The 11,156-nt window shown below is 43.8% G+C and overlaps 1 protein-coding gene across 1 annotated transcript; it reads left to right on the top strand.

The window, feature by feature from the left end:
- Positions 1–215: 215 nt before the first annotated feature.
- foxi2 (forkhead box I2) lies at positions 216–2,498 on the top strand. The gene is made up of 2 exons (XM_042072476.1): positions 216–929; positions 1,242–2,498. The coding sequence occupies exons 1-2, from the start codon at positions 329–331 to the stop codon at positions 1,808–1,810; spliced, it is 1,170 nt and encodes a 389-aa protein (XP_041928410.1). The 5' UTR covers positions 216–328; the 3' UTR covers positions 1,811–2,498.
- Positions 2,499–11,156: the final 8,658 nt, after the last annotated feature.

Genomic DNA, 11,156 nt, shown 5'->3' with positions numbered 1-11,156 from the left:
TTGTGCGCATTTGCCTATTGGCTGTCAGAGGTCCTGAATTCACAAGGATGAGATCTCTCATGTTTTCCCTAGGCATATAAATTAAGAAAACCCCCTCACGAGGATTCCTCCACTTGTTGCCGCTCTGGCAGTGCACGTGATGTTGACAGTGGCAAGATAGAAGTGCGTCTTCGTGCGCGTAAAATTGCTGTCTTTCCTGGTTTTCCTGTGCGGAGGAATTGTTGTAGTTGATATTGGACGTTAGACGTTGTCACTCGGCGCGGGTGTAGGTGTCTCAGTTTAGAGTGGCCGAGTGTGGTTGTGTGCGCGAGCGTGAGTGAGTTTGAGAATGAACTCGATTGACGCGCAGCTCCAACACGCCGCCTCTCCTACCGTCAGTCCGCTCCAACCGCTGTCCAAAAGTGCGCACGACGCCCCCGAAATGGCTGTGTACTGCGATAACTTCAGCGTCTACCACCAACAAAGTTTACCTGGCGGGCAGCGACCGTCTGCTAGCTACGGACTAGGAGAATACACGGCGTCGCCTAACCCTTACCTGTGGCTCAACGGCCCCGGCGTCAACTCCTCACCATCCTACCTGCATCACGGAAACAACCCATCGTCTTTCATGCCCCCTTCGTACGGTGCCCAACGGCAGTTCCTGTCCAACTCTCCCGGTTTCGCTGGCCCGGACCTCGGATGGCTTTCCATTGCCAGTCAGGAGGAGTTACTGAAGCTCGTGCGCCCGCCATACTCCTACTCTGCGCTAATTGCCATGGCGATTCAGAACGCTCATGAAAAGAAGCTCACGCTCAGTCAGATATATCAATATGTGGCGGATAACTTCCCTTTCTACAAGAAGAGCAAAGCCGGCTGGCAAAACTCCATCCGGCACAACCTGTCCCTAAATGACTGCTTTAAGAAGGTGCCGAGAGACGAGGACGATCCTGGTGAGTGACAGACGCACAATCACAATGCCTTTGTACTCCTTAAAAACACTCCAGGCTGCACAAGAACCGATGGTAAATATGATCGTTCACATAGCTTAAATTGGATTAAAAAACTTGTATGTATTTTTTTTAGCTTATTATTAGGCACTGATGTTGTAGAATGTATGACGATGGCACATCGACCTATGCTGTCCCTTGTGTCCATCACACAGCCAGGCCGTCAGATAATCAGTATAATCAGTAATAGTCAGTATTTAATTAATTGGAAATCAACTCTCTTAGTAATGAATACATATTCTTGCTTATTTTAAGGTAAAGGAAACTACTGGACCTTGGATCCAAACTGTGAGAAGATGTTTGACAACGGAAACTTCCGCAGAAAACGGAAACGCAGGTCTGACACAAGCGCAGGAGCAACCGGGAACAGTAAAGGCGAGGATGGGCGACCTCTTCCTGGAATCAAGAGCTCCGAAAGCCCGAACCTTGTCGGACCATCATCCCCGGACATGGAACCGGTCAATGAGCCTCATAAGAGCTCATCTCCTCCAAGTCTCGGTGCAGCTCCGTGCTTCAACAACTTCTTCAACAGTATGTCAAGCCTTGCAACGATGCCTCCCGGTAGACAGGGCTCTCTCGGGTTGGTGAACGAGATCTCGAGTCGGCACATCACTGCGCTGAGCCCCTATCACGCCAGCGCGGCTCCTGAAACTGGAACGAGCACGGAGCATTCCGACAATGCACACGTGAACCGCGGAGTGTACTACAACTCTTTCCCAAGCACTGGCGGTGGTGGAGGACAAAGCACACAGTTTAACGGGCACTTTTATAACAGCTTCAGTGTCAACAGTCTCATATACCCCCGCGATGGCACGGAGCTATAAGAAACTTGCGTCCTGGACTATCACACGCAGGTAGAGGTCTCCTTTGCGGGGGACAAAATGTTGTCCTGGACATGCACTGAACTCTCAAATGGCTCACATTTCACACCAAAGGTTCCAATCACCATAAGCGTCAGACAATCATTATTGTGTGGAAGAAAATGATGGACGAGCAATGACAAATCCATATGCACGACAGCTTATATGATGCAGACAAACACCCATGTATCCATGGTCGTGTTAGAATCCGTGTCCCTCTCGTGTTTTGGGGGAGAGCAGAGGCAGTCAAATCTGCTCTCATCAGATCACTTTAAATCAATGTTGTCATATCAACACATGGGCGGAAGCCGCGTAAAATCAAATCCGCTATGGGTTTTGTTTACTATGCCTCGAAAGCCGTGAGTGAAAAGCTGTCCAAAAAGTTTGTTTCACATTTTTTTCATGTCTTACAGAACTTTACATTTGAAAGTATTTTTGTCACTCGTTCAAATTCGTGGGATGACATTCATTTTAATTACATGGACTGAAATATCACCATACCGCTGTTGCCTGGATCTCTAAGTAAAAGGATTTACTTGTACTATTTTGTAAATTATAAACAGCCGTCTCTAATATTTATATTAAATTATGTATAGAATCTTTTACAGACTTTCTTAGGGACCTATATTTTCTACTTGGATAACTTTTTGTATACAATACCCCTACCACTGTTTGCGCAGAGAAATATGAACTCATAATTAACTCACGTTAAAAAATACTTTGAATAAACCTTTCTCTAAAGCAGACCCATCTCAATTCATGTTTTTAAAGTTACGTATCTGATGTATCCCTGAACATGTCCTGTTTTCTCTGTGTCTTGGTGAGGTAGGTATGGTTGAAAAGCAAAGTCAATTTCATAGCGCATAAATGTTATAGCCTACGTTAGAATCGTCTCATTCATAGAGATTACGGATTTTAAGTAAACATTATGATATTGTTTTTGGCATAGCTTGCATTGCATCAAATTGCAAAGGATTGAATTGATTTCATGCAAACATAAGAAAACAAAACACATTTAGTTCAATGTCATTAAAAAAAGAAAAATCTCTACAAATTGCTACACGATTTCGTTATATTAATTTAGAGTGAATAAAAATCGTATATAATAAGTTAGCTATGCAGGCAAACAAAACGGGCTTCTGGCAAACAAGGGGAAGTGATAAAAACAAAGGCTCTTAAAACTTCATAAAAACCGTTGTTTCCTATTAATTTGGCTCATCTATGTGGTTATTTATGTAAATATAGTTTATGCTTTATCAAGATAAGTGTTATTATTATTATTATTATTATTATTATTATTATTATTTCACCCAATCGTGTAGACCTATTACAGCATAAACTCAATTAGCAGAAAAGGAGGGTTTAAAATCGTTAGCAGAATTGTTTGAACAGTAGGCCTAAAGCATACCCAAGGTCATGAGAAGAGGGTAGGCTAGATTACGCGGTGATACCCCTGCATCCGTTCTGTCAGACTCCATTCCGACAGAGAACACAATCCAGTATGGACACCTGACGCTAAAGGCGTACACGATTACACAGTCCAAGTACTTTAACACCTGACCAATACAAAATGCACCATACAAAAAAGTCGGAGTTTAATTCTTTTTTTAGGGGGGATTCACATTTGATCGAAAAAAAAACAAAGTGGATGACAACAATTGTTGTGATTTTATTTTTTAAAAAGACATGCAATTGGTAAAATATACAATTGGTGTTTACTTTATCAATTCAAGGATGTGATCTTTGGTAATAGCATGATGGTTAGCATTAGTCAAAACTCAGTAAACTCTACAATAAGATTTGTGTGTTTGCAAGTAGGCCTACACACACACACACACACACACACAAACACACTTTAGTTAATTATAATTTATTTATTTATTTATTTATTTATTTATTTATTTATTTATTTATAGCTGTTTAGTTATATTTCTTGTACCCTTACACACAAAAAGAAAGTTTACATTTTTATATTTTTGCAAGTTTACATCAGAAATTTTTCCTGTGTGTTCATGGACAACTCCAGACAACACTGAAAAGCAAACAGTCTTGGATATGGTTGGTTGTCCTTACAGGAACTTAAGAATAACTGATGATCTCAGGTAGAGTGAGTCACCACCTGTTCTCCTCTTTTTTTCTTCCTTTCTTTCTACCTCTCTTTTTGTCCAGTCGCTCTGAATAATTTCTCAACTGGCTTCTCCTATCCTGAGTCTTTCTGTCAGTTAAACTGGCCAGTTGATTCTCAAAGACTTTCCCCAGTCTCTTCTCTTCTCTTCTCTTCTCTTCTCTTCTCTTCTCTTCTCTCCTCTTCTCTTCCACTGTTCTCTCTGTTCTTTCTCATCCTCTTTCATCCTTTGTTCTTCTCTTTCTCTCATCTCATATGCTCTCTCTCTTCTCTTCGTTTGAATCGAGCACTCTCTCCTTGTCTCTGGGTGACACCTTTGCCCCAAAGCTCTGGTTTACCCGTCGGGGTCGAGGGGTATTTTTAGTCTCTGGCAGCACTCTCCTGCCTCCTGAGTGTTACCAATGACAACAGGAGAAGAGAGAGAAACAGAGAAGAGGAGATGAGTTCGGGAAAGAGGTGAGAGAAAGAGAGAGAGGGAAGAATAGAAATTGGTGAAAAGAGAAGTGAGGAGTTCTCTCTCTTTCTCTCTCTTTATTTCTCTCTCTTTCTTTCTCTCACTTCTCTCTCTCACTCTCTCTTTGCCTATTTTGGAATCTCTGTTGTGTCAGTGTGCCAGTTGAACAATAGTACCATTGTCTCCGAGCCATCATGCCAATCCACCGCCCGACATCCCCATCCACCAGCACAGGGGCAGGAGTGGAAGATGGGCTGGGAGAGGAGAGGAGAGGAGGGGAGAGGAGAGGAGAGGAGAGGAGGGGAGAGGAGAGGAGAGGAGAGAAGAGGAGAGGAGAGGAGAGAAGAGGAGGGGAGGGGAGGGGAGGATGGGGTGACAAAGTTAAAAAGTTCTACTCTCCTGTCTTCCTACTTATAGGACTGTTTGACCAAACTACATAGGAGAAATGCAGACTACTGCAGACACACACACACACACATACACACACACACACACACACACACACACACACACACACACACACACACAAACACCAAGGTTCATAGCATATTGAAATAACCAAATGAGTGCCACCAGCATCATCATGTGTGTTTGTGTGTCTGTTATAGTGTGCACTGATTGATATCACAGAAATCTGTGGATAGCCAAGGGGGTAACAAATCATCACACACACAAACACATACACACCTGTATGCACACGCCCACCCACCCACACACACACACACACACACACACACACAGCTACGTTTCATGGTCTGAATGCCTAGATACGGAACAGAAGAACATCAGTTAGCGTTAGCAAGTTGGAATAAAATTGCTCTTACTGGAATCTAGACGGGTAGCTGGTGTCCACCCACTGTGTTTCAGCAGCACATTACCTATGGCGACACAAAAGTGCCATAAAGCACTCGCGCGATAAAACATGCATTCGGGCATATTATATTATTTCACACTAGTAGATATTAACTGTCGCCATAATTACCAGCTGATTGTTACATTAACCACAAAATATTACTTTGTGTAGTTTTAACAGCAGATTGTGCTTACATTTATGTTTTAGCGTATGCTACTCGGCTACTATGGGCAATTCCGTGCAAAACTGTCAGGCCAGCACAATGTCATGGTATTTCGTTGGCGTTATGGACGTGACAGTTTTGTGTGGAATTGCCCCTATACTACTGGGTTTGTGGGAGGTGCTATAAGAACACAACTTATTAATAGTATCATAATCCTAAAAGTCTTGGGTATTTTAGTATTTTACTGGCAGTCTAGGTATTATATAGTGAAATCCTAAAGAGAGCATTACGCATCACATCCCTGTTAGTCTTATTGGATCTTCAAGAGGTGACATCAGCAGCAATGCAAATTATTGACTTAATAAATAATTTGTGTTTTGAGCATTATGAGAGCACACAGAGCAAATAGACAAAAGTAGTGCTTTGCTCTCTTCACAGTATAGACCTCACAGGAGGCATCACAACACAGGCAGTCCATGGATGACCTATGACCTTTCACAAAGCACAGGATTAACCCAACTTCCTAGCACATGATCATCTGCCTGCTGTCAGTTAAGCCCACCAATCAGGCACACCACCAGTCACCTCTGGTTCTGTGAGGTCCTCTTTTTTTCACGCAGGCAGAGGTGCAGACTGCTATGCGTTTGGCGAGCCGGGGTCCTGTGCCTCACAGCCAAGTTGTAAATCGGGTCATTAGTGTGGAGCCTCAGGAGCTGACCAGGGCACAGTGTGCAGAGAGCCCAGGACATGGGGACCCCTGGACGCCTCGCAACAACTAGGCAATGGCCTTCAAAAGAGCCTTTGTTACACTGAGAGTGAGAGAGAGAGAGAGAGAGTGAGTGAGAGGGAGAAAGAGAGATGGACAGAGAGAAAGGGAGGGAGGGAGAAAGAGAGATGGAGAGAGAGAAAGGGAGAGAGAGAGGGAGAAAGAGAGAGAGAGCTTGGACTTGGACTGGTGTGTGTGTGTGTGTGTGTGTGTGTGTGTGTGTGTGTGTGTGTGTGTGTGTGTGTGTGTGTGTGTGTGTGACATGGTGACATGGGAACACATAGAGAACTCTATGGACACTTCTATGTGGTGTCCCTGGGTGACCTGGCACTTCCCCTGTGGCCCTCTGACTGTGAAAAGACTGTCGTGTTCTACCTCTCAGCTATGAGGACATGCTGTACGTGCGCGCATGTGTGTGTGTGTGTGTGTGTGTGTGTGTGAGTGAGCAAGAGACAGAGAGACAACGAGAAAGAGAAATAAAAAGACAGAGAGAGAAAGAAAGAGAGAAAGCATCATATGCAAAATATGTGTGTGAAATGAGTGTAGTTCATCTTCTCATTTCAACTTTTATGCTGAAAGCTGCCGTAACTGTGGGTCCAAAATGATCCCTATGAGGACCTTCAAGGTTGAAGTTTAGAACTTATACTTAGAACTTTCTCCGAGAACCTTTTGTCCGTTGGTTCTATTTTGTTACGCACGGGTATTGGGACTTCAACATCTGTGTGCTGATTTGCAGTGCATGTACAGGATAACTGTCTCATTCTGTGAGTGTGTGTGTGTGTGTGTGTGTGTGTGTGTGTGTGTGTGTGTGTGAGAATCTGAATGTGTGTGGTGTTCTCTGAACATGACTGCACAGGTCGTTTGAGAGAGGTATGATGTTTAGAATCAGAGAGGCACAGCTGTAATTAAAGTATTACTTCCTCTTCCTACAGCCAACCACAGCTCTGACACACACACACACACACACACACACACACACAGATGAGCGCACGCACAGAAAACCCATCTGCACGCACACCTATTCATATAAAATTCAACCAAACATAAATACTGGAAACCAGCACAAACCCGCAGATTCATCCCAGTACTGTAGCGGTAAACCTGTGCGCATTCACTCTCTCACACTCAAACACACACACACACACACACACACACACACACACACACAGAAAATCCCTCTCCACACACACCCTCTGAAATGACATATTATCAGGAACACCCTGAGAACCAGCAGCTACACACCCTGTATACCTGATGCTGATGGTGTGCAGGCCACAGACCAAGTACATAAAGGACAGGGAGTGTTAGTCCCCCAAGAAAACATCCCATGTAACCATTGCCATTAGATACATGACTTTGTTTACCTAAAAACAAAAAAACAAGAAGTTTCTTGGATGTAGTAAAAGTCTATAATTTCATCTAAAAAGTCTAAAACTTCATCTAAAACTTAGATGTTAAAGTACTGAATACTTTGCGTATCACAATTGTTATTTCCTCTGCTATTCATTTGCTTTTGGTATGACTCCGTACACAATACTGAACAGGCCTCAGTGTAGAGCCACACAAAGCTTCACTCTTTTCCCAGTGTGTTGAGTATTAGTTATGAAGCTGGTGTTGAGAGATGAGCCCTCTTTCCCATGTTAATCTAAGCAATGCTATGCCACAGCGTTTGCATTACAGGAAGAGCTATCTGCCCATCTTCACAGGAGGTTCTCCTCCACACACACACACACACACACACACACACACACACACAAACACACACACACACACACATAGGGCACTGTTACACACATACATACACACACACACACACACACACACACACACACACACACACACATAAACAGACCAATCCACAACATCCCCACATTCTTTTCTACATAGCTGAATAAAAATGCATGGGAGAATAAACAGCAACCCCTGGCTCACCCCATCCACATGTTTATTCTGATTTGTAAGTGTGTGTGTGTGCGTGTGTGTGTGTGTGTGTGTGTGTGTGTGTAGGCCTTTTCACACAGAGATCCCGCTACATTTGCGGGAAGAGGAGACGTCTTTTTGCCGTCTTTTTGTGTCTGAAAGCGAGGTGAAAATTTGCCGGCCTGCTGATCTGTTCACATGATGCGGCATTTTGGGGAGCCAGAAGGCAGGATCAGCTATAGTAAATTAAATTGTGACGTGCAACAGGGGGCGTGTAGAGTGATAGTCGTAGGCCTTATTATGCGTGCTGGGGCTTCAGATACAGCAGGTGTGTCTTCAGACAATAAAAAGTAATTTTGAAGGGAAATTGAAGAGAAGAGTTGCCCTTGTGTTCGCCGTGATTTCCCTTTGAAAATCAGAGGCTCACAGGCTGTGGCCTTGGTCAGTGGCGCCGCCAGCCGTAATCCACAATTTATTCATGAAATCATTCAATATTACAACAATAAAAAATAGCTTGTGTATTGTCTTAATTGAAACATGCTTCGCGCACAAATGATAGCCTAGGGCAAAAATAATGGACATCATAACATAAGGATACATTAGAAGATGATGATTGGTGTAAACTTTGTCACACGACGTGATAAGCAGTTCTGGCGCTTAAAAACGCAACATTCCATTCAGTCATAAATCATTTAAGCGTAGGCCTAGTGCTCGTCATGAAAAGAAAACAGCAGCTTAATATTTTTCAGGTGTTTAACAGTAGGCCTAGGCGCACTGTTAGCAGTTATGCCGAAGGCAGTGAGATTATTAGACATTGCATCCTGTCACTCTGTTTGACATCGCAGTTTGGGTTGATCAGAGTCTCAAAGTTTGGGACAACCAAACAGCAGTGTAGGCAAAGCAAATCCTAATTGTTAGGTTATCATAGCTGTCTTTTCTCTAGGCTTGGGCCTATCGGAAATCGCGACATAAGCACATTGGTTTCTTTTTTCTTTTCTTTCTTGTTCGCGTGTTGGGTAATGAAGCGGTAATGCATTTTAAGCAGTACATCATGTGAGCCAGAACCGATATGACCAGAGCTGCTGCTCTGTAGGCTATAGGTATTCTGTCCCAACCAAACTACTTGCGAAGTAGCCTATTATCACAGAAAGAGCTTTTTCTCAGCTTTTAAACTATTTTAGTAGTTAGTTGTTGTGGTAAACGGTTCGCGAGAAAAGTAACTTTAATTTAATCATATTTTTTGCGCCCGTCTCCCTACCCATTCATCTTGGTGGAATACTTCGCGAACTTTACCTCAACACATAACACACCATATATCAGAATAAACAGCAGACCTTACCGAACACAAAGGTGTAAAGCATGCCCCTGTACAGTTAGCCATTCCAGAGTAATCCGGTTTTACATTTGCAGCAATGTCTTTATGCATGTCTTCAACTTTGCGGTTCCTAATGTGTTTAAATTGTTCAATAGGTCTACATGATTTTATAACAGGCCAAATACAAAACAAATGTTACAAATATCGTCTAGATATCTGTAAGCATTACAATCAGAGGATATACATATAGGGCAGACAGACGCTCATGAGTTCATGCTTTGTTTTTTCGCTGGATTTTAGGATAGCCTATTATGGCAACTGATTGCATTCCAAGCTACAGTCAACTCTAGCAGGCATTGAATGACTGGAGACTTTGTGAATTTATAGATTGACATAATGTGCTGTCTCTGCTATTGCTGCTTTTGATCAGTTAGATTTTTTTGCAATCTCCTGTGGTGGGCTGGAAATAGCATCGAAATGCCCGCCCAGACTCCCCTTTCCGCCTTGACCCATTCACACTGGTGCCGGAACGAAAAAACTCGGCAAAATGTCTAGGGGGCTTGGTAGTAAATTTGGCGAGACACTTTGTCCCGCCGTTCCGCCTCGGTCTATGTGAAAGGGACAGTCGTTCCGCGATTCTGGTACATAAATCGCGGCAATTTCGCCAGTGTGAAAGGGCCTTGTGTGTCCTGGGCCCTACGCATAGGCAGTCCTGAAGGGGCCCCATAATGTAATATATATAAATATAACATTATAATGTAATATAATAAAACATATAACATATATAATGTAATATAATAAAATATATTCAGACTGTTCAAGGGCCCCCTCTCCCCATGGGATAAGTAATCAGTACTGGTTTTACCCCCAGTCCGACGCCCCTGTGTGTGTGTGTGTGTGTGTGTGTGTGTGTGTGAGAGAGAGAGAGAGAGAGAGAGAGAGAGAGAGAGTGTGGGTGTGTGTGTTTATGTTTGTTGTTGTGGTTGTGTTTGTGTGTGTGTGTTGCAGGAGTGTTGTTGTGACCTTGCTTGTGTATAAATACATCTGTGCGAGCTTTGCATTTGCGGGTGTACAAATATGTGTGTGTGGTGTTTGTGAACGATGCTTGCAAGGCTGGTGTCTGTATATGTGTATGTGTATCTAAGCGTGTGACAGTCTGTATGAGTGTGCCGGAACTTGTGTGTGTGTGTGTGCGTGTGTGTGTGTGTGTGTGTGTTTGAGGTGAGATAAGGAGTCCGTGAGGTCCTGCAAATGTGTGAAAGGTGTGGTGTGTGTGTGTGTGTGTGTGTGTGTGTGTGTGTGTGTGTGCATGTGTGCGCAAGTATGTGAGTGGAAGTGTATGTATAAGAGTGTGTGTGAATGAGTGTGTGTGCTTCAGTGTGTGTGTGTGTATGTGTGTGTATGTGTGTGTGTGTGTGTGTGTGTGTGTGTGTGTGTGTGTGTGTGTGTGTGTGTGTCAGGACTAGGTCAGACGCGGTGGAGGAGGACTCCTTCATTATTTTTACGCCTGTCGGATTCTATGAGGTAGCGGTGGCAGCGGTCAGCACTGGGGGGGTGTGAGGGAGGCAGGGGGGGCGCTCGGGAACGTCAAACATACTCAGTGGTTCTGCGCGCGGCGGATTATGATCAACAAAGCGAATCTACACCTGCAGAAGCGGACGACACGGAACCCTGCATTACCCCCTCTCCACCCCCCACCTCATCACACACACAC

Source organism: Alosa sapidissima, chromosome 19, assembly GCF_018492685.1.
Source record: "Alosa sapidissima isolate fAloSap1 chromosome 19, fAloSap1.pri, whole genome shotgun sequence".
NCBI lineage: Eukaryota > Metazoa > Chordata > Actinopteri > Clupeiformes > Clupeidae > Alosa > Alosa sapidissima.
This window is presented reverse-complemented; position numbering and strand designations above follow the sequence as displayed.

Excerpts from the sequence above, each read along its gene's own strand:
- foxi2 (XM_042072476.1), top strand. The coding sequence starts at position 329 with ATGAACTCGATTGACGCGCAGCTCCAACACGCCGCCTCTCCTACCGTC. Across the intron at positions 930-1,241 it reads GAGAGACGAGGACGATCCTG|GTAAAGGAAACTACTGGACC; the intron begins GTGAGTGACAGA and ends GCTTATTTTAAG.